General features: G+C 37.1%; 1 protein-coding gene across 6 annotated transcripts in view; it reads left to right on the plus strand.

Annotated features, from left to right (window-relative positions):
- UTRN (utrophin) overlaps window positions 1-24,601 on the plus strand; it is a 382,484-nt gene that overhangs the window by 269,203 nt on the left and 88,680 nt on the right. For all 6 annotated transcript variants that reach the window (XM_040599527.1, XM_040599526.1, XM_040599529.1 and 3 more), the window contains one exon: window positions 14,484-14,613. In XM_040599527.1, coding sequence (XP_040455461.1) covers window positions 14,484-14,613 — 130 coding nt within the window. The remainder of the gene's footprint in view (window positions 1-14,483; window positions 14,614-24,601) is intronic.

Here is a 24,601-nt window from a genome sequence, read left to right on the forward strand (position 1 = left end):
GGTGTCTTGCTGTACTGTGTTTGCATGTTTTCACTTTTTTTAATGGCTTTAAATTACTATTTACGTTTCTGGGAATTATTGTTATAGATATGTCAGAATATTCCTTGTTACTCCTAATGGCACCCAAACACTACAACCAATTCTAGTTTTTGGTTTTAAGACATTCCTTGTGTTGTTCTCAGTGTTATTTTTATACCTTCAGCATTTTTCTTACTGCTTATATTTTTCTCCATACTTTTCTTAGGTAACTTTGCCATGGCAAACAGCTTCTTTCTAAGTACCGAGGACTAAAAATAACAGTTTAATTGTATGTATTTCTTTCTGGCTTAATGAGGAATTGTTTATGGTTTCAAATTCTTAGTTTCTAAAAAAAAAAAAAAAGTTGTCTGTTTAATATAAGTTGGTTTTACTAAATGTAAAATATTCAAATTCTTTGGCTGAAGAGCCTATAAAAAAACCTCAAACAAACAGACAAAAAAACCCACCCAAAAACCACAACCACTTTTCATAAAGGAGAAACAAAAGAAACAAAGCAGAGAAAGGAAATTAAGTGAATGGACATAAGTAGTAAGACTGACTAGTGACCTGTCCGATACGTTTGCCTTCTGTGGGAAAGTATTTGTGGATCTGAGTTAACTTTAATATGCCTTGCTTCATAGAAGTATTCTTTTAAGTACTAGGTTTTTTCCCTAATTGACCCCAAATTATTGTCAGTTATATTAAATGACTTTTCTCATAAATGGAAAACCACTTTGTAGTCCTCCAGCAAAAATGGTTAATGACAACATTTGCAATAAGATAAGGTTCAGTAGGGCCTTTTTTTCTTCTTTTGTCAAATTAACAATTAATCATTCTTAAATAATTACTTTTAATCAAGGAATATAGTTTATGTGAACAGCTATTATAAGAACTTCTGATAAGGAAAAATAAGGCAAAGATTTGTCTTTAATGTCAAAGGATATTTTGAAGAATTTTCTGTGGATTATTTGAAGTTCATTTTTTTTTCTACTGAAAAAAACCCAACCAGATTAAGTTAAAATCAAGTAACAAACTCATCTGGATAGGAGGGCACAACCCTGTAAGTGGATGATTTAACACAATTTGCAAAACACTGACAATTTTCAAGCAGGTTTATCCAGCGTTTTCTATTAATATATGTATACTGAATGCCTAGCAATGTTGTAATCAGTTTCTTATTGGTAGGGTTGACTGAAAGCAGCAATATGTTTTTTGCTTATCAGCTTAGTTTAATCTACAGGTTTGGCTGGGGTTTCTGTTGTTTTTACAAGACTTTGTTAGATCACCTGTTTGAAAATGCAAAGACCTAGCAAGGCCATTGGGTTGGACAAGTTTAGTTTGCACAGGCAGAAGTGGAACTAATAAACCGATACAGACCACTGCATGTTGTGTCAAGTCTGGATGTTCCCTGTGTGACAAGGGGCTAGAACTCCCAGCTGAAGTAATGTTTGGGTTTTTTTAAGTGTGATTCAGGAGGCGAAGTCCTCTGCTACTTAATAGAAGCAAACACACACCCCCACACCCCATGAAAAAAACAGCCCCAAGCCCACCACAACTATGTTGTGATAACTGCTGCATTGCTCATGTGCCATAGAATATGTGACATACAGTTGGGGCTTGCTTTTTTCTTTGCACCTACCCCCCCTTCCCCCCCCCCCCCCCTTTTTTTTTTTTTTCCAAGTGGTTGCATTGTATGAACATGGCACAGGAGTCAAGTTCTGGTTTTTCATGTCCCTGTAATTTCTGATGACATCTAGAACCAGCTGAAGGAGGTGGCTAACCAGAGGGAAACAATCTGTAATTTTCCCTTACTCAGTAGATGTTGGAAATACTAGCACATGATCCAGAGATAGGAAATGTTGAAGAAGTGATCAAAACCAGAGATCCAGTAATCGGTCATATCACAGTAACCAACTATGTGGTATAAGCTTTACAATGACTGTCTTATTTAGATGGTTTTGAAAACGGGAAGCCACAGACAAAAAATGGAGAGCAAAAAGAGACGGGGTGGGGAGGCGTAGACCTTGGTTAATGTAAAATAACCAAGAGAGGGATGATTAGGGAATTAGGGAGAGATGGGAGCATGTAACGCAAACCATGAGATTATGGTGCAAGCATAAGGAATGCTATTTTAACAGGGGAAAACTTTGAGTTGAGCTCTGTTAATTTTGAGTCTTTTTTCCCCCTATTTTGGGGACCATTTGGTTGACATGGCTTTTGCAGCTGGTGCTGGTGACAGAGGACCTTTGTTCTGAGCCAGTGTAGCTGTGCTTCTGCTGAACTCTCTGGTATTCTGCTGCATAGGGAGAATCCATCAGTAGAGAACAGATTGTTGACTGTTTAGTGATTATTCAGTTGTCTGTCTAGACCATTTGCTTCTGAAGAGAAACCAAAGTGTCTGTTTCTAAGAAAGAGGAGTAATTAGCTTTGACAGGATTTCTGCTTCTGAAATGATTTCCAGTAGCAGTCCTCTATTACGTATGGATATATGCATACATACACAACTGAACACAAAACCAGAACAGGAACACTCGAGGTAGTCTCAAGTTACAACTAGTCTCGCTTTAGCATTCAGCTGGGCTCCGGTGCCTGTCTTTCCTTCTGCAGGGGGGAATATTCCTCCCCGTATGCAACTGTCAGACATGAGATACTCCTCTTGAGACTTTTTTGCAGTGATCTCACTTTCCTGATTATTTATAATTCATAATGATGTCATGTAGTACAACCCTTTTTTTTTTTATGATAGCAGCTCATCAGCAAGGACCCTGATGTACTAAGGAGCCTGATGTTACAGGAAACCTCTCTCATATGTGAGATGTGGGCACGCTCACACAAATGTGTCCTGTTTTCATATACTGAATGAATATTCATAGTGCTGCGTACTGTAAAATTGCTCTTGACTGTCTGGAGTTTGAACTGCAATTACTAAAAATCTTTCTCAAGACCTTTGCAGTAATATGGCAGGTACCATTTAATAGTAACGTAGCTTATGAGACCAATTGTAATAGACTTGTCCCATCGTTGTTTGCTTGAAGAAATGCAGAGGAAATTTTACTTGCCCAAAATGAGCAAAAGGTGACTTGAGTTTAACTACTCTTAACAACAACAATGCAGCACCCAACTTGTTAATGGTATTACCACTTCAGCTTGAAGCAAGAATCGTATGGCCTGTTAACACTGACAGTTTATCAGTGCTCAGTAATAATACAGGCTAAGCAAACCGAAACCTGTCTTGTTTCTGGCAAGCAAAGAAAGAGGAATTTATCCCTGTTATGTTGAAGAGGTAGATGGTTACTATTGTATGGTGCAGAGTAATAGTGCAAGACACTGCAGGTATATGTGGTTACTAGTGCTAGCAGAGTATTTGAGTGTTCTTGCTAAATTAAGTAATGAGCCATTTAATATGCAGTAGATGTTTTGTGTGTCTTGTGTCAGGCTGGAGGCATTGCATATTTAGGATGCATTACAAAAATAATGCTTTTGTTCCTTAACCCTCCTCCACCTTTCCCTGTGAGAATTTTCTGATATAAAAAGCTGAAGTTATACTAGTTTGCTACCCATGAAGAAGAGATGCTTATTTGACACTCTGACCGTGTTTCCACCATAACCTCATTTCTTGGGACTTACATAACTGAGTAGTAAAACTTGTCCAAAGTTATGCTGTTGTATGCTGTGCACTGCAAAGTTGCACAGCTTGAAGCTAATTAGAGTTAGCACTGAGGACACAAATTTCCTTTGTTTCTTCGAAGGAAGTAAAACTTTGATGAAGACTGTGGGAGAAATGTGACTTCTGTTCTGTAGATAGCTCTACAAAACAGTTTCATTGGAAATTGAAGGATCTTTTTTGGATGATACATTGCCTTGTCTTGAAGGTTGATGTTCAGAAAGTATAATCTCTTTAAACACCTTTGAAATAGATTCACCATGATGCTTTATTTGGCATTGTATGGTGATGTTTTCCTATGGCGTTGTTCGGAGGTTTATTGGCAGACAATTTAAAATGCCATTGCATCTTTGCTGATTTCTTTGTGTCAGTCCCCTTTGTCTGGACACCAGTTCTCATACATATTAGAATAAAGGTTCTGGTTTATCTCTGAGTTTCATGTAAGGGCATGTCCGTCCTTTCTGACAGGAGCCAGTAGCAGAGGCTGAGGGGACAGGCAAAAGGAAATGGAGCAAGTAGAGAGGGTACTTCTTTTCCCACCCTCTGTCAATTAGAGACATACCTGAATGCCTGTGATACTTCTGTTTGGGTTACAGAATCCTTGCAGACTGTGTATTCAAGACTGTGAAGCTGGGTTCTTCATGAAAATACATGTTGTGTTTTTTCCCAGAGCTGCATAGATATTGGAGTTTATTCTAATTCCATGTACTTTGAGAATGGAGAATTGTCTTAAAAATTACTGAGAATTCCTTTTCATGCTAATTCTACAGATATCATCAAATCACTTTTGTTTTCTTCCACATAGTAAGCTGCCTTCAGTTTGTATATCTTGCCAATATTCAACATTAAACAAATCCTTTGTACGGATAGGAACAATACATGCTTTTCACATATTACACATAAAATGGCAGGTGTCTCATTTCTTTTGGTATACGTATCTAAAACTGGCTGGTGAACCTTTTCTCCCCTCTCTCTTTAAAACAACCTTTTAACTAAAAAAATATTCAGTGCAGTTCACAGTTGGTACAAGGTTGCTATCTTGTATTTATATAATAATAAAAACCCAACACATTGACCTAAAAAGAAGAGGCTACTTTGAAGATGGAGGAATGAGGAGACTTTTGGGGTTTCCTGCATATACTTTTTCCATGTGGTTGGCTTTGGTTTATGTTTTGGGTTGATTCTTTTTTTTAAGTGTAGTCCAGAGTTTCTAGATCACACACTAATGTTAAAAGTCCAATAGGTATTACAAAGTTGAGCTTTGCAAAGCCTTTGTATCTTATGTCAAATTTTTAAATCACTTTTGCCATCTAGCCAGTTGTAAAGGAAAAGCCCTTATTAAACTAGACTCCATGTCCAGCTCAAGTGATTGAGACAGAAATGGTATAAATCGATTTTGCCCTAGGTCTGGTTCTGATCTTTCAGCTAACTGTAAAAATATATGAATTACAAAATAATTTTGAAGGGATTGCTACATTGCAACCTGTCATTTTTCTAGTCTGCTAATATTAGTCAATGACAAAGCAGTACCTGAGAGACTGGAAATACGTTATTTGTTAAACCGTTCATTTTTAACTTGTTGGATTCTTATGGGAATATACCTCATCAGTATTATTTCTAAAATGAGTAATGAGGCCAAGAATAAAATGGGAGATTTCAAATTGCTGTTCAGTTTTCCTTATCTAATGGAGGGTGCTTAGGTATGCCTTTCCTGAAGTAAGGAGCACATCAGTGCTATGTACCCTCATCTGTCATCAGTGATGCAGAGCACTTGCTGCTTGTCCAGCCTCAAATGTATTTGCCACGTGGTAACTGTAGGACTCAAGTGGTTTCACTGAGCGTACTACTACTTCATAATTCATTGGGACACAGTGAACTATTTTACAGCTGTATGTGCGTGTGTTTGTGTCTTAGAAAATAACCCAAAAACTATTTCTGTGGACTGCATAGCTGGTATGTACATGGCCTTTTCTTCTCCAGTTTGTTTTGAACCTTGGCCTAGTGTTTCACTTTTGAAGTGCTGTTATTCGTATCTGATCTAAAAGGGAGGGTATGATCATCTGTGATTGTTAAACACAAGCATGTGTGTTAACAACACAACCCACTGGTTAATCCTTTTAGTATGAACTGAATCATAGAATGGTTTTGGATGGAAGAGACCTTAAAGATCATCTGGTTCCAACCCCTCTGACACGGGCAGGGACACCTCCCACTAGACCAGGTTGCTCAGAGCCCCATCCAGCCTGGCCTTGAACACTGCCAGGGATGGGGCATCCACAGCTGCTCTGGGCAGCCTGTTCCAGTGCCTCACCACCCTCACACTGAAGAATGTCTTCCTTAACATCTAATCTAAATCTACCATCTTTCTGCTTAAAGCCATTACCCCATGTCTTATCATTACATGCTCTACTAGAAAGTTCCTCCCCAGCTTTCTTGTAGGCCCCCTTTAGGTACCGGGAGGCTGCTATAAGATTTCCCCTCAGCCTTCTCTTCTCTAGACTGAATAACATTAACTCTTTCAGCCTGTCTTAATAGAACAGAAGTTCCATGTTTATTTCACTTTCTCCCCTGCAAACCTAGTCATGTCTCTCCTCAGATTAGTTTGTGTGTGTTGTTTTTTTTAAAAAAAAAAACAAACAAAAAACAAGGTCTAGTATTTTAGGGTTGTTGATACAGAATGGTTGTCATGTTTCTATAGTAAAGGTTGGTGGGATTAATTTTCCTTCACCAAAAGCACATTGTAGTCTTTTGACATAAAACTGAAGGTAGGTGTATTTACAGGCAGTTTGGCATTTGAAAATTGGTTCCATTGCTAGCAGGATGATTGCTGCTGTTGTGTAAAAGTAAGTACTTTTTTCCATTACCTGAAGAGTGGAAAGCCTCAAGACCTTCCCTCTCTGTAAGACTCTGCACTCTGACTCAGGCATTTTTGCTGTCTCTGGGGTGCAATCTGTATGAATTCTTATATTAAATCCTGATTAGGTATGTTGAACAGATGATTTTCTCTAAAAGCACCTTTATAAACATTACTTATTTTCCTGTGCATAGCAATATAAAACAAGTCTTGTTTAATCTACTACTTCTATGTAGTTTTATTCAAGCCATCAAATTTAATGTGTGTTACGTCCTTTTTTAGCTTTCATATTACAGTGGCTTTAGACCAAAATATGCTCAGTTAGCTTAGAAACTGGCTGGATGAGCAAAAGAAGCACTGTATTCTAGCAGGTTTTGTTCCGTTGTGCTTATATGAAACTTTTATTTATTTTATCCCATTAAAAAACTAGAGCACATAAACAAAAAAAAACCCAAACAAACAAACAACCCACAGGTTGCTGTTCCTTTAACAGTCTTGATCAATATTGTTATTCATAAGAGAGAAAAGCTTAGCCATAGAAAGGAGAACCCTCTCTTGGTATGGAGTTGAATATTTTAAAAAATGGCTTTCTCGAAGAAGGGGAAAATACCCAATAAAGCAAGTTTAGTGGATATGTGCGAAGTGCTTAGCAAACCATCACAACAGGGTTCCACTAACCTTTACATAGAAATTCACAATGGCTATAATTTTAGAGGATTTCAGTAGTTCATTCGGTGGGGAATTGGTGTTAACACATAGAGATTTTCTGTCTTTTCAGATTACTTTTGTGTAAAGAACAATAAACATGTATCTTCAGAAAAACTATTTTGAAGATAATGTCTTTTGCAACAGGTCAGGGATGCACAGTATGGGTTTGTTGTTTTTTTGGGTGTTTTTTTTCCCCAGTGTAGTTACTTCCAAATCATGTGGTTGAGTAACCATCCCTGAAGGTATTTGAAAGATGTGTAGATGTGGTAGTTGGAGACATGGGACTTGGCGGTGCTTGGTTAATGGTTAATGGTTGACTTGATGATCTTAAAGGTCTTTTCCAACCTAAATGATTCTATATTAAAAATAATTAAAAAAAATAGCTGCAAGTGTTCTAGGCTTTCCAGTGCCAGTGCCGAGGACTATGCTCTGTTGAGCCTTCCAAGCTTCTCGAGGCAACCAAGGCTTGGTTATCATTGACCTAGAAACACAGATAACAAAGTCTCATTTCATTGGGCTAGGAAAAACGAAATCCAGTTACGTAAGATTATTGGTGCTGAAAGACATATTAATGACCATCATTATGTCTCTTTTTTTTTTTAACTTTTGCTCAATTAAGCAGTCTCTTCATTCCTAGTTGGATTTAGATCCTGTGGCATCTTTAGGGAATGCAGGACTTGCAGCAGTTATTTCTTCAGAAAAGTTTAGAAAGGTTCTTTCTTGGCAAATCATTAACTGTGTGAAAAACAATTTTTATTTTAATTTTTAAGAAAATGTGTAGCCTTGTAATCTTTAATTCGAGAATAGCTTTTTAATTATTTTTTTAATGCAATCTGTATGACAATTAAGCTTACCTCTACTATTATATTGCAGTATTGAATCATTTTCTAGGGCACAAAGGAGTTCTTTCAAAGTCTCTGCAAGATTATTGTAAGTGAAAACTTTCCAAACAAGCTTTAAAACATCTTTTTCTCATTTCAAAGTGCTGTTAGAAGAAAATGAAGAAAATAGCCTTACTAGTTTTAAACTGTTTTAAAAAGTTCAGATTCAGTTACCCTTTCTTAAGGCATCACTACCTAGCTATATAGATGCAGTTTGAGATTTTCAGTTTATTAGCTTTTAAAATGTTAGTAAAAACTTCATATTTCATGTGTATAAGTCTGAACAGTAGATAATAAAGCATACTTTCCATCCTCTGTCTCTTTTGCTGTACTGTGAAGCACTTTGTTTGAGAATTACTTATAGGTGCTTATTTCCTGTAATGCATATATATTAATGCATATACAGAAGTTGGTGATATTTTTGGTGAATAGCCATGAGCACATGCACTCTTCCATAGACCAGAGTGGGAAGGGAAATTATCAAGGGACAAACAACCTCAGTGAAGAGATACCTCTGTTTCTGGCCTAAAGCATCTTTTTGTGATAAATCAGAGGGAAAGTTTTAAGTAAGCTAACATTTATTGGCCTGTGATAAAAGATCACCAGTATGCATAGTCTAATTCTTTCTTTTGCCCACATCTGTGCTCTTATATTCCTGCCAGTTTGGTTTCCCTGTGCATGCAGGCAAAAAAGGAGTTTGCTATAGACATGACTTTTCAGGTCTACTCACACACTGAACCCTAGTAGGTGCCACCCTATTTGCACACTCTGTATTACCTCTACAGCAACAGAGGTAACAAGTGGTAGGTCATAGACACAGAGACGATTTGGAACAACGCAGCCTTCACCATTCACTTGTCTTTGGTCCTTTTTGAGACCTCTTTTGCAAGTGCCATGGGATAAACCTCCAAAACTTAAACTTTTTTTTTAAACTCTTCTATTAAAAAAATATATATCAAAAATACACAATATATATTTATTACAGAGACAAACAACTTCCTCTTTTTCCACTCTGATCTTTGCCTTCCTTTTCTTATTTTGGTGTTGGTCACTGTCGTTGATTATCAACATGTAGTACTGGGTCTCATCTTGCTGCATGTGTGTCTGTGTATCTCCAGGTATTAATGATTGCATATTAGGCACCATTTTTCTCCTTAATTATTTCTCTTGCCACATAGATTAAATATGAAGTAATGAAAGGTAAATGCATGGTGAGATGCACATCTTAAATTAAATATTGCTTTATATTTGAATGTATTCTATATCAGCTGGGGTAGGTAAATTATAAAACTGACTTTCATGTAGAGATTTGTCCAGGGACAAAGATACTTATTTTTGAAGTTTTACATATATGTATAATATTAAATAATGTCTGCTGTGAAGGGGCAGCTTTTAAACATGCTATGCTTATTTCCATTCTTGTTGATTCTTTAATGATGCAGACAGCTGGCAGAGACTTGTTCACAACCTTGATTTCTGTGTGATCTTTATAAACAATTCCTTTTTCTATTCTTCAAGTTTTCTCAATCATCTTACTTACTTTCCCCATCCTATTATATGCTACAGATGAGTTTTTCCATTTCATTTTAGTGTAAAAAAAGTAACATGAGTTTTTTCAGGCACCGGGTGCACAATAAAGATGACTAATTAAATGCTACAGGAGCTGCTGATTGGCACATATAGCTATGATGTGATAAACTGATACGAGTTACAATAATGTGCATCTTTACTTCCTTGAAACAGTGTATAATGAGACCTGATTTAAATATGTTCTGTTTTTAAGAAACATCCCATGTGTTTTCTAAGAAATTAGCTTTGCCTTCATCTGTTGGAACTATTAAGCTGATCTGCTCTTTGAATTATTCTATACAAGCCTGTACAATTCAAAAGAGAAAAAAAGAGGCTGTAAATCAACAAGGCATAATTTTGCAAGCCCGCTTACTGTGCTGGAAAAAATAATTTTAATATGCAATTGAAGAAAATAGGTGCTTACAGGATGCACAAAGCAGTGTAAAAATTCATGAATAGGAATTTTTTTCTAGCTTTCTAATTTTTCACAGGTGGAAAAGGCTTCAGCTAAAAGCATTACCAACAGAAATTTTGGAAGGCCTTGTTTTAGGCAGCTTCCTTGCCTATAAATTAAGACAGCAGGTTAAAAAAATGTTAGCTTGAAAAAAGAGTTAGTTTTTATACTAGAAATCATAAGCATCTCTAATGGAGAGAGCAAATGGGTTAGATTATCTTGGTATAATAGAATAAATTCTATATAATTTCCAAAGTTATAATGCGAAAGACATATGTTTCAGTTACTGAAAGAACAAATCAAATGGAGAGTAAATCACTGGGAAATGGTTATAAATTATGGACCTAACACATCTTTGTTCTCTTCCATGAGAGAAGGATTGTGTTAGTGGGTTCCTGGGTTACTCTGCCATTGTCAAGTAACTTGAAGGATGTCCGTCATACCTGCAAAATGGATGCTGCGATGCTGTTCGTAGTTGTTGCTTTGTCTGATGCTGCATAAAACATTTCAAAAGTGTAATCTTGTGAGCCCCTGTCCATGCACCAGTGGAAGAACTCTGTCAGGTCTCAAAGAAGGATTTTTTTGTGTTATTCTTGGCTAGTATTATTTAAGGTTAGCTCCGAAAGCTGTTTGTGTTGACAATGCATCAGCATACCAGATTTTAGGTTTCCAGGTGTTTTTTTCCTCCTTTTATAAGAATCGAGAATATCTAAAATTAGTGTTTGTTTCTCCAGGAATCTTTAAAAATCTTTGTCCAGGTTTATGTAGGAAATAAGAATGAATTTGCAAGTTAAAAGCATAGATGTTGGATTCGGTAGTCTGTTGCCTGTCAGATTACTGAGGAAAGTGAAGCCTGCATTTTAAACCATTGCCTAAAGTACACAGTAATTGTACAATTTAGATTTGTAGTATGAAGTATGGTGGTATGAATTACTGCCAAAGTTCCATACAGCCCCTTTCTACATGAACAATGAAAGTTTAAAATGTCATTGTGCTTTTATAAAGGAGCATCATGTGGGAAAAAAATAATTGTGCTGTCAATGTGCTCAGTGTTCACATCTGCATACCCAACAGGACTCAAAAAATACTTGCATCCATGTGTTTACCTTATTAGTGGACAGTTGTAGTGACAAGTTTTGAGATGCCTTTCCTAAGTCTATTGCCACCTTGACTTATTTCTTTTACCTATACCAAAACCCTAGTATTGCTTTTCTCCTAGTTCTTCACTGAAAAGTATAGCTAGCTGCAGGAAAAGAATTCTCCCTCTATCAAAATGTGTGTGAAGCTCAAAGCTGTACGAATGTTTGAACTATTTTAGTCCTTAATGATAAAGAAGGGGGGGATGAAGTGACACAGTAATACACTTCTCTGCTGAAAGAGGTGCATCCATTCTAAGTAGCCATGGGGGAGATATTTTTTGCAAAACTCATTAAAACACCAAAATACATGATTGCATTTCTTACTATATAAAAATATATAAACAAATTCAGTATTTCACCTTTTATGTTTTTTTGCTGGTCATTTTATGACTTTTAATTTGTGGTGGTGATGTAGATGTGATTTTTCCAATAAAATCTTTCTTCAATTGACTCAGGACAGATGAAATTTGAGCTTGACGTTAGATTTATAAGCAGATTTCTTCTGCTGCAGAGACGTCTGGCTGGAAGGACAAGAGGGCATTATTGATACATTTCCTTATTCTTGCACCATGTACTGTCATTGCTGTTGTTGTTTACTAGCAGAAAGAGAGTGACAGGGAAATATATTGAGTATTGCTAAGAAACAAGGAATAAAGTTGATTTTGCAAGTCTGAGTGGCTGTTCCAAAACCTATCTTTGCATCTGTGGCATAAGAAAAAAAAGTATAAACCATAATGTAAGAGTCTGTGGTGTGCTCAAGATAATCTTCTTTACTACTAAATGATTTCAATATTATTATTTCATGTGCCAAACTTCTTTCATATGAGCTAAAATATTTCTTTGTCAAGATATATATATTAATAAGGAATGTCATGGATGACTTAGAGTTGGTGAGCTATATGGGCCAAAGTCTTAAAATCTTTGTGTTGTCAGCCTCAATTTGAACAGCTTCAATGGCAGGGATGGTGGAGAATTAAATCCAAGGTCTCTTAGGTCAAACTTGATTGAAGTTTTATTGAGGATGATCAGGAGAAATTGATGAGCACACTGTGTGAAGGTAAACAGGAGAGACACAGCAGAAAAGATCCATCTCTAGCTTATTTCTAACTGCTGATATTTCTTAGTGGGCTCAAAAACAATCTGACATAGCCTCCTTTTTCTTGTATGCTTTGGAAATGCTTGGGAAATTGCATGGAGTGGAAAAAAAAGTAATTCTAGAAAGATTTCCTATTTCACAGTGAAGTAATCACCTCTCTCTTTCTGACAAATTCTTTGAAATTAAAAGTTAAGAATGTACTTTAATGACGCAGCCATACAGGCTCTACTAACCAAAAGCTTTTAAAGTGGGTAATTTCTGAGCCTTAATTGCACAAGAGTGGTAATAGCTTCCTGTCTTCCTTCTTTCCTGAAACAAATTCCTGCATAGAGAATGTTTCCATGATTTGTAAAATATGGATGATTTTTGACCAGTCTTATTATAATGTGTGTTATATGAAATTAAAATATTGATACATGCTGTGCTGATTTGAAGTGACTCTTCAGGAATGTGTCTTTTACAATACTTAAGTTTCTGTTAAATTTTTTTTTCCTGCTGTTTTACAAAGTAGGGCTTGGTTTTTACACTACAATTTTTGTTTCATATTAAACATGGCATATACTGAATACTGCAAAGAATAGGGCTTAGTCTTTTTATTGCTATAGAAAAGCATGTAGAGAGAATACTGTTCTGAAGAGGGGTTTTTGTATGGAGATAATAGTTAATGGTTACTGAAGATAGGACTTTATAATGTAAGTTCCTAAATGGAGGTTAGCATATTTTCAGTGATCAGGTTTTTTTGTTGCATTTTGGGTTGGTTTTTTTTTTTTTAATGTAATTTGGAGCAGACATAGAGTGAGAAGGAATGGAAGGATTTGGGAAGATGAGGAGGATAAAAGAAAAAATGGGAGAGAAGGGTGGAAAAATAACTTCTTGCCTCCTGCTAAGCAAAGGTACTCTTTGGGTGTTTGTGGCATCAGGAGACTTACTGATGAGAAGAATAAGGTAGCATTTGTTAGACTTTCATTGTGACTGTTTTCCACAATTTTCCATAGTAGAAAACACTCATTTTGTTACATAATCTAGTGAACACTGACTAGCTGTTTTTCTTGAGCTAGAATGGGGCCTGAGCAGATTGTGTCAGCAAAATAAGCCTTGATTTTTGTTATTAGAGCTAAAAAAGATATTGGAAAAATTAAGCGTAGCATTTAAATAACGTGTAAAGTATCTGCTTTTGTGTTCCTATTGGTAGAAAATAATACAAATAAAACACACAAAGCAGTTTCCTTCTAAGGGGGACAGATTTATACTTAAAATTGAATGGAAGAAAATGCTTTATAAGAAACATTCCATCTAACTACGTATGAATGCTTGTTTTTAGAAAAGGGTGGTTATGCTTAACTCTTTTAAAAAGTCATAATTGCTGGAGAACAAAGTATCCTGAAATTAATTTCCATTAGCATAAAAGTGTCTTAAAGAAAAATTGGTATTTTTCCTCCTGTATATAAGGCTCAATTGTTTTTGCATAATAAGCCTCAAAATATTTCTGACTAATTTTAAGGATTTTTTTTCAGAATGTATTCTCATCACAAAAGCTCTGGTTACGTATCTTCTACATTTTAAAAATATTAATATATAGGAGACAAAAATAAGAGGTATGATTTTCTAAGGAATGTAAAGTACTTTAGCAGCTTTACAACTTAGCAGTTGTAAAATTACCTTCTGAAATTTCAGTAGATGTAATTTTCTGTTATTCCAGCTACCTAAAAAGCTAAAATAGTCTGTTGCTGGTAATCTACTATATATTAGCAATCCTGTTAGTAGCAATAAACCCTTTAATTTTACTTTTGTTTTAAGAAGTTTAATGTAGTGGTACCAGTTTCTGTTAGGTGAGTGTTTTTAAAACCTATGATCATCATCTTCCTTGTGTTCAGTTCTTCAAGTGAATTCAATAAAAGTTACCCTTCTAACCTTAATTAATTTGTTGTCACTTCTGTTCTATAAAATTTACATCATTGTCTTGCAGTCTGAATGACATGTTGGCTATTACTCACTCACTAGACAGGCCTGGACAGAGAGGCAAAACCAGAAAAAATGGTATAGTATGTGTGGTTCACAAGATTAAGTTGCAAATGCCATTCTTCTTTCCCTTCCCCAAAGGCACTGAGGCGTGAACTGAAGGATAAAGAGCAAACCATTCTCAATGCTGTGGACCAGGCACGAGTTTTTCTTGCTGACCAACCAATTGAGGGGCCTGAGGAACCAAGAAGGAACCTGCATTCAAAAACAGGTCAGAAAATACTCTCTTCCATGAATGGTCAAAAGGAAAGAAAAAAGGACTTGCGTGTCTCTAGTACGTATATTATATCCCAATTGGTTAGACTTCAGGATTTTTCAGATCACATCCTGATTGCTTTTATTTCAATGTTTAGCCTCAAAGTATTACCACTCTAAGTTGAAAGAAGTAGAAAAATCTGTATTTCCTTTTCCAGTTTTTGATTCAAAACACTTAACTCATCAGTTCTGTTCTTTATCTTTTTCTTAACATGACAACATATGGACCTTAAATGTAGTCAGAATACTAGTTTAAGGCTGCACATTCAAATGTAAAGTACTGCAAAGTTTTACTCCACAAACAGAAATAAATGTATTTGATGATGTATCTCATCGGAAGTAAAAGGAATCAGCTTTAGGGAGGCAGTCATTACAAAATCTCAACAATTTGAATGCTAGATGAATCATTACTAAGGAATAAATCACAGCTATCCTAGAAATGGTGTTGCATGTTGTTAAAGATGCTTGCCTGTAGCAGAGACCAACAAGGAGGTAACAACTTTTCTCCACCACTCCCCCCACCACCCCCCACAAAACAGAAAAATATACCAAATATCTGTGTTTAAGTCCTAGAATTATTTTTCTAATATAAGCCACAAGATTATAAAATCTTAATTATGTAAGAATTGTTCTTGGAAAGGGTAGTAATCTGCATTTACAGAAGTATCAGTTCCTGTAAGATGTGAATAATTTACTGTTCTCTGTAGTCTGCAAAATTACAGCATAGCTGCCTGTATTGGGAGTTAGTTTTTATTTCCCTTACATCTTCCTGCACGTCTCTGTAGCAAACTTTTAAGATTTGTTCAATGGAAACAACTAGTCTTTCCTTCATCCATACTTTGTGTTATTTCTGTGCAAATTTTTCTGCATTTTCAGATGCCTTAATTCAACTTTGTGATAAAGTTTGAATAGCTGGATATTAAAGCCAATGACCCATTTTTCCTGTGATTAGTTCTGGTGCCTTAGGTGCTGTAATGTATCTTACTGCTTCCTTTTTGAACTCCTGACTCCTGAAAACATCCTATTTGTCTTTACTTTCAAATTTATTTGACATATTACATCTTTAATATTTTATTTGTTCTAACTCACAAGCAACTTTGCGGTTGAAAAATAAGGAATGCTTGCTTTATATTTGCTCATTCTTTCACACAAAAGTTTGAAGTCTCAGATTCTCCTCTCAAAAGCCATAGAACCACTCAGCACAAATTATGCCAATGCATAAAATGTTACCAGTGTAAAATGCTAATTTTCTAGCAGGGGTCGATACTGATGATCTAGTCAGTAGTGACTGAAAGTGCAAAAGCAAACTTAAGATGATGAGCTGCATTATAAATTCTTGTTGTGCAATCTATTATTATTATTGTGACGATGTGCTATACAGATGGCAGTGATAATGGATTAGCAGGGAATTCGATGACCATGGTGAACTGCATAACAATAATGGCCAGGCAGATGGTCTGCAAGTGATGTATAAGTGCCTCTTGTTTAGTCATCATATTTGAAAACCTGTAACATGCTCAGACTGGGAAGCTTCATAGATGTGCATCAAACTTTTTTACCTTCTTCCTTCCCTACACTCAGTAATTTCATAGACTTTATGTTTTTTTGAACATGTGGTGGGTTTGTCTTGGCTACCAGCCAAACTCCCACCCATCCACCCACTCACTCACTTCTTCCACCTCAGTGGGATGGAGGCAGAAGATAGGAAGAACAGGAGTAAGAAGGCTCATGGGTCAAGATGGGGACAGATGCAGATCCCTTATAAGCCACTGTTATATGGACCAAACAGCTTCAGGAAAATAAACCACTTCTTGCCATTTAAAATAAATGTTTAATTACTGATATACTAGGGGGAAACAAAAACATTAAAATGGCAGCTTTCCTCCCCTCTTTCCCAGGTTCAGCTTGACTTTTCTGTCTCAGTTCCTGTCTCCTTGCCTTCTTGTGACCGCAGGTCACACTCGGCCTCCTCGACAGGCCAAAGATCGGTGTGAGGGGCTGGCAAAGTGGCGGGACCCCGGCCAGCCTAGCAGTTTTTCTGCTGTTCCTTTCTTCTCACATCTTTCCTCTGCCCCAGTGTGGGTTCTCTGTGGGGAATATCTGCCCTGCCATGGGTCTGCTCCTCCTCCTCTGACCTTGGCCATCCCTCCTCCTCCCTCTCTGGTGTTTTCTGCCGTTTCTTAAATACGCTTTCCCTGTGGTGGTGCTAACATGGCTGAGGGCCTCGCCTGTGCCCTGCGGTGTGCTGGCTGTGTCCCCCCTGTGTCTCTTCGCAGAGGCCCCCGTGCAGCCCCTGCTGCCGGCAGTAGGCACCTCTGCCCCGCGCACAGCCAGGTGGCACTCCCTGCAGATTCATGGACTTTCAGGCCAAAAGGCCTCTTTGATTCATCTGCTCTGATCTCTTATATATTTTAACCTATTAAATTTCACCCAGGACTGAGTCTAGTAAATTTTTTTTTCTGACAAGTAATGCCACCAGTCTCCAGAAAGCTGCGTCTCTGGGTTTGAAGACATTCACACATGCACAGTTTTTCTTCTGAGTAACCATTTTCGGTGAAGGCTGTGGGTGAGGGCTTATGTTTGCTTGTAAAATGTTTGTTTTTCTATTTTCTGTCAACCTTTCAATCATTGGTATCCTCTTCTGTAGATTAAAGTTAACTCGTTAACTTCAGTGAAGCTACACTTCATGTTGCTAAAGGGGAAGGAGTGTGGGTTTGGATTGTAAAATGTCTGTTTTTAAAAAATACTGATGAGCAGTACATAGCACTGTTCGGTCATGATTTGACATGGTTTTGGCTGCTTCTGTAGTACAAATAGAAAAAACTTTTTTTAAAAAAAATATCATGATTTCATTAATGCAAAATGACTGTTTCTTGAGGTTGGTTCTTATTTTGTGTAATTGCAGGGGTGTCTGAGGGGGAGGGTGAGCTAATCCAAAGAGCCTAAAGGTTGTTAAATTGTTTTCTATTTTCTTCAACCTCTCTCTCTTCCTCCACTTCCCCCCTCCCCCACCATCCTCACCCCATTTCTTTTCATGCCGGAGAGGGCACTGGTCCAAGGACAAAGAATGAGAGCGATTTAGAAGAAAACTAGTAAGAGCTAGTTTTGAACTTGACTAACTGAGACCTGTTTTAAGGGACCTCTGCATACATACATTCAATGTTCCATCCAAAGATAATATCTGTTACGTAATTTCAAAAAAATCACAAGAATGTAAAATCAGGTGGTTCCTTTCCCATCTTGGGCTTATGCTTCCTGTGTTGGCCTTCTACTGTGCCATGTAGTAACTGGTACACTCAGAGTCCTTCAGCTTCCAAGAAACTTCTGTCTAAGTTAATTTTATATCCCATCTGTCTTGTCTTCTGATTTTGTTTTGCCATGTTTCCATAGGGAGGCTCCATCACAAAAAAGTAAGCTTCGCACTCTTCTTGCCTTTGAGCTGCTTCAGCATCTGAGTGGAGCTGATTGATAAACCAGCAGACCAGCTGCTGAATTTTATAGATGGACTGGATAAGGAAATTGGAAAGCCTCACATTTGTAGCTGCTTTGTCATTTTTCCCTGGTATAAGAGAAAATTTAGACCTAAAAATGTTAATTATAATTCTCTATGGCATACTTACAGTTGGCTTCTTAGATCCCTGTACTGTTAGTGAGGTTACAGGCCATGGGAAACACAAAGGAAAGCAGAAATAGTATTTTCTGTCACCAGGGTTCTACAAACGGATGATACAGCTTTGCTGAAATTCTGTTCTTAAAATTCCACTGATGCAGTGAGTGGAGATAATTATTTTATTTTTTTTTAGAGGATTACATAAACTAACATCCTAACAGATTACCACAGGACACTACACTGATTCTCACTGCAATAGTGAATGTTTCCAGGAGTCTGTGGTAGTGTCAAAGTTATTCAGTAGCTTCTACTTGTCTTACGGCAATCGGCTTTGAAAGCTGCTATTTGGTAGCAAAGCTTGTTGTGACAAACACATCATTTAAATACAAATATTTACCATATGTTACCTCCTCTTAATTGAAAGTGTAGAAAGCCTCATAAATCACATCTATCTTATAAGAGAAACATATTAATAGGTATTAGTGAATCACATGCATATACTTTATTTAAACTGGTGGACACAATGTGTGTTGAACTTCTTTGCTTCCCCCACCACTGAGCATTTTCAGTAAATTAGCTGTAATTTATCTGTCATAATTTTTCCTCTTAGCAAGGAAGATCTGCTGGAAATAAGCAATTTACTGTATAATGTATATAGCAGTCAGCATTTCTATTCCCAACCACTTGTGCCTGTCCACTAGCTCTCACACACCACTGGAACAGGTTTTTGTTCTCTGCTATGCAGGTGAGCTGAGTATGAAGTCTTGAGTGTGAAAATTAAAGGAAGTGCTTAGGAGAATGAAGAAGGTATGGCCCACTGGAGTCCAGTGGAGTCATGTCCAGAAGCTATTTTGAACATTGCTGCCTCTGTTTTAAATGGAGCTCATTGACTTGTGGCTTCTGAGAGTTTCTTCATAAGATGAGAGAAATGTGCAGTTACCCATGAGAAAAACTCAGAATAAATGTATCTCTCCTTTTCAAATCTCTTAGACCCTACAAGTTTAGTCCACCTGCGTGGAACCTTGAAATTTTTCCTGTGGAGTCTACATGGTTGCCTGGTTGGTGTCATCTTAATAAAGTTCAAGGAAATTTGGTTCAATTTGGTGTCAGAGTGCAAAATTAGAGGAGTTTTAAGCCTGAATTTTTAACAGCTGAGTGTTAGAAGCAGGCTGGCCTGAGGCCATAGTAGCTAATTTTAGTAATTTTTTTAACCATGAGGACCTCAGGATATAAGCAGAGTTATATTAATTCTTGACCTTTATTTTATATTATGGCCCAGTTTTAGCTGAAATACAGGGTGCTTCCCAGGTGGAAGCCATGTTCTTAAAGTTTAACTGTTGCCATGTTTTAAAGACTCTAGAAACCAGTAAAGCTTTGTCTGCAAGAGAATTCTCAGTATGCTACTAGCAATGTAGATGACAGATGGATGTCAAAGGTTAGGACCTTGTTTGAAAGAAAAAAAAAATTCTTACATTCTAGAGCAAACAAAACTCAAAAGCATTGGAAATGAGCCTCAAGAAAGGAAATAGGAAATTGCAGAATATTAAACAAAAAGTGTATAAAGGAGAGAACAAGCTGAGGGAACTTACTTAAAAGGTTCAAAAAAGTTCAGAACATGGTTGTTTTAAACTCCTGTGTTGTTGCAGGATGCCATCAAGTCAGGGAACTGTCTTTTGTGCTGCCAGACTTGTCTTTATTTTCTGGTTTTGTATTGTTTTGGAATAAAATAGATGCCTTTGTTTTGTTTTGAAATGCTGTTAGGGGATGTATATCTGTCTCCTGCAGCCTTGCTGAGGAGCCACCTGCCATATGTGCTGTGCCAGAAAACAATCTTTATTGATCTTTGGAAGAAATAAAAGGCTTGTTACAATCTGCAGTTGCAGTGCTTTGGAAAGAAACATAGGATTAATTCCTTGCTTGCCTAGAGTAACTGGGGTACAGTCGTGATAGCTTTCTTTCCGTTGGTACTCTCCCTTCAACAGGAATTGGAAGACGACACAGTAGCTTTGTGATGCTGTAACAGTACTGTTATATTTGGATTTTTCTCATTTTGTGGCAGGAGCAGGCTCAAACTGAATTTGTACCTGGTTTATGTTCCTTGAGCAACACAAGCTTTGGGCTTCCACTGTGCAAAAGTATTGTGAACTCGCTTTGGATCACACCATTTATTAGAAATTAGTGGCTTGTTTTTACTGAAAAATGTTACATGTGTTTTGATTATACTGACAAATTACACTGCTTATTCCGGATAAATGCATGGTTCTCAGGATTGCTGTAGCCTTTTTTAGTTTTCTGGAAATAGATGCTGTGGGACAATTTAATAATCTCTTTTAACTAAAAGCTATTTTCTCTTTGTTTTGTCCTTCTGTGTCTTCCCCACCAGCACCCACTGGGAAATATCAACAACCATTAGTAACGGATATCTGTATTTGCTAGCAAGGTTTGCATCTGCCTTTATCTGGAGCCCATACTTCAGGCCCTTTCCAGAAAAGTTTATGAGGTTAACAGCTTTCATTTTCTCTACTTTTGCAGTTCTTTCTTCTGCAGACCAAATGTAATTTGTCTTTTACCCTGCTGAGACTTTTTCCATGCACTCTTTATTTAATTACATTTCTCTGATTTGAAAAACTTTCAGTTTTGATAGAAGAAAACCTAAATGGGCAAAGGTGAAAATGACTGTGCTTTTTCATTGTTTTAACTAAATATGCAATAGGTATTTTAATAGGGAAAAAAGGTGACATGCTTGCATGGCTGTGTGCTTGGAATCAGTCTAATTGCTATATTTCCACATTAACCAGTTGTTGCTTGTTCTTTAAACTTCCTGTTTGTTGACGCAGAAGGCTCGGACACAACTTATACAACCAATGTGATCAAGTTAGTGCCACTTTATTAATAGACTCATGGCAATTTATACTCTACAGCTAAAAATACGTACGCTATGCACGCTTTGTTATGTAAAAGGTGATCAGTTAAAACTACTCGTTCACATGTTTCCATCTCCCCTGTGATTGGTCCCGGTGTGGTGCCCACACACTGCTCCCCCCTTGTGTTGGCATCCTGGTTTTTCTCATCTTTCTGTCCGACTCTCTTATCTCTCTGCGAATACAGTTTCTTTGTCTCCCTTGGCCTTGCATATGTCCTTCACAACACCTGCATCTTGTTACAGCTCTGGCCTGCTCAGCCTGCTATTACAACAAATTTACTTGGTCTGGATTGCTCATAATATATCCGTTGTCTTCCAGCCACTCCACATCTGTTCCCATCCCAACTAAGTTTTCTGTTCAGATTGTTAGAAAACCAGAGAATCCTTTCACTGGAGTGATGTTAAACACTTCATCATGGAATGATAGTACTGCTTTTGGTTATTCTGCTTACGAATTTGACCATGAGCCACTGTGTCTGTTCAAATGCTCTGAAAGTTTTCATAATGATTACAGCACTGTGTCACCCATTATTTTTTTTTGCTGGGAGAGGGAGAGGTCATGAAATCAGCTCCTGTTCTAGTATATTTTATTAAGAATATAGAAAAAGTGAAAGGAAATTAATGTAATTGTGGCAAGGTAGTGGGTGACCACTAGTTCAAGTCCATGTAATGAGGATCAAGCACAGTGCTTAGAATCAAAACTGTTAGAGCCAGTAATAGTTTAAGAGATCTAAAATAAATTCTTAAGTAAGAATTTTTGTCACTGGTAACTTTCCTGGGTAAGTATTCTCCATATATGTAAACATGTAAGAAAACTATATGCTGTGAAGTTCATGCTTCAGAGTTTTCCTTCCGTGGCACTCTGTCTCTGCTAAAGACACAGAGAAGTTGTTGATCCTTTCATTGCTTCGTTTGTGGAAAAAAAAAAAAAAATGTTTATCAACATCAAGTTTTTTCCACTACAGAATCATGCTTATCGTCTGCTCTTTCTCCCTGACTGCAGGGTCAGTTAATAACCTTCCTCTTTGGTAAACAGACCATCCAGTGAATATAGGCTTTTCTTACTTTCTAAGCAACTGCTGAAGTGGAGATAATGTCATAAGTACCATAAAAAAGGGGGGGTGGAGTGGAAGCTGAACATTGAGAAGACTTTAGACTTTATATTTGAACACTGAGAAGACTTCCTATGTAAGGGACAAAAAAGGCAACAACCACTGTGTAGCATTTTTTCACGGCAAAAAAGGAACTCTGCCGGTGTATGTAATGACAGACCGGTGAAACAAATTCCAAAGTCATAGAAGAAAATTCTCACTGTTAAGATTATTTTTTTTTCATTAATTTTACAGTTTTATGCTATGCAACAGTATCTTGGAGAAGGCATTGTCAGCTTGAAAAAAAGTTGTGTGTTGCTCATTAATAAGTTGGGTTTTCATGGTGGAAAACATGAAGTTATACAAGATGTATTTCTCACTTAAATGAATAGGTGTTGAATGGTTTTATAGCTCATAAGAATGTGTGTTTTGCTTTATTTCCCTAGTAAATGTCCTTTTAGGGCAAGTTTACAAGCACTTCCAAGGCTTCTGTAAAATAAAAGTCTTGCAATGAATTAATATTTTTCAGATAAAATATGTGACAGATATCCTTGCATAATGACAGTGATTTGACAAATGGTGTTAAAAGATGTTTCAGTTTTCAGTTCTGTTGGGATACTTCTATCACCCCAGTCAGCCTTGAATCTCTTTCCCTCACAAGAAGTCGACTAGTCTGTCGTGAGTAAAGCTGCCTTGTTTCATCTGGCCAGACAAATAATGTCAGGCTGTTGTTCCCCTCTTCTGTTCCTATTTATTGCTACAGCCACTTTTTTTCTTTTTGCTTCTACTGGAGCAAGAAATGCTCGTTGAATCTGTTCTGTCGGTATGTTTATGGACAACCAAACAGTTTTGCAAGATTTTCAGCTCTTACTAAAGCTTTCAGCATGTTCCTTGTCAAGTGACTGATCATTTTAAATGACTTGCTAGTAATCTAGTTTAGGACTGTTAAGCCCTTCCAGCTTTCTACTCTTTTATGCAGAATTGCTAGGCTTTGGCTCTGGTAACAGGTAAAGGATGATGCAAGCACATGATTTTGGATAAAAATGGCAGATTTCAGCTTTGCATATATGTAATTTCTACTTAGTCCAGGTTCTGGGTATAATGTGCCCTATATTCACATGTTTAAGACGCCAACAAAGGAAGCTTTCCTCACTGGCTATGCAATTTTCTGTCGTCTTTCAACAAAGCTCAGTATTCCTTTTCCTTGTGTAAAGTGTTCCAACTCTAGGTACAAGATGGCCTAGGTACTTACCTCCCTTAATTCTTACAATTAATCTTAATTAATACAACCCATAGCTGTGTCATATGATATAGGATACCTCAGCTTGTGAGCTATCCTGTGATACTAAACTCTGCCATGAGGTGCAGCTTGCCTTCATGCTGCAATTTAACTTGGCTTCTAGGTTTTTCGCAGTCCCTTTGTCACTGGGCTGTAGTGGATTCTCATTCATCCATCAATGGGATATTATTATTCTTAATGGTGAATAATTCCAAAATTACTTCCAGTAACAACTTCTTTGATATCTTTACATAAGCAATTTGTAGCTGTTGTTTTTTGTTTAAAATATCTGAACAGGTTTTTTTGCTTAGAACTTGAGCTTTATTTCTTTTCCTTTTTCTACAATCGGTTGCAAAGCTTGGTGTAAAGATCATCCCAGAACTGTGTTGTCCTAGGATGTGGTTTATTATACCGTGAATTGCTGGAATTCCAGAGACAAGGTACAATTTATTACAGCATATCTTTGGTCTTCATTTCTATTCTGGTCCATCAGTGTTGCAAATTGTAGGTTGCTGCTATGTCTCTATATCCCAGAGCTACATGCAGAATTTAAATCCCTTCACATCTAGTTAAACCATTGCAGGTTTTTGTCACAACTGTTCCACTCCAAATTCCTCTTCTGAAATACCCTCTTGCCATTGCGGTATCTGTAAGGCTTGCTAGCTTCTGCCTTTGCAGGCAAAGTGCACATGAGCAGTGCTCTCGTGTGACAGGCAGCAAATCACTGAAATATCTTGATAAGCTCAAAGTTTCATTTGTCCCTCTTGTTCCCACTCTTTCTTCAAATGGCACTCGTTTTTTTAAAAGAGCCTTTCTAATTCTAAAGAAAACATATTCTGCAACCTACAGCCTAGGTACTTACCTCCCTTCCTTTGGTGATTTTGACCTTCCTTGCCTTCCCATTCTCCTTTGGTTATCATTCGTCGTACTTTTTTTCTCCCATGTAACCACTTCTTAGCAAGATGCCTTGTGCTTTCAGGCAACACTCAGTCATTTGGAAACATCCTCTCCCCCCTACACCACCAATTAAAATGCAAAATG

Source organism: Falco naumanni, chromosome 6 (assembly GCF_017639655.2).
Source record: "Falco naumanni isolate bFalNau1 chromosome 6, bFalNau1.pat, whole genome shotgun sequence".
Classification (NCBI taxonomy): domain Eukaryota; kingdom Metazoa; phylum Chordata; class Aves; order Falconiformes; family Falconidae; genus Falco; species Falco naumanni.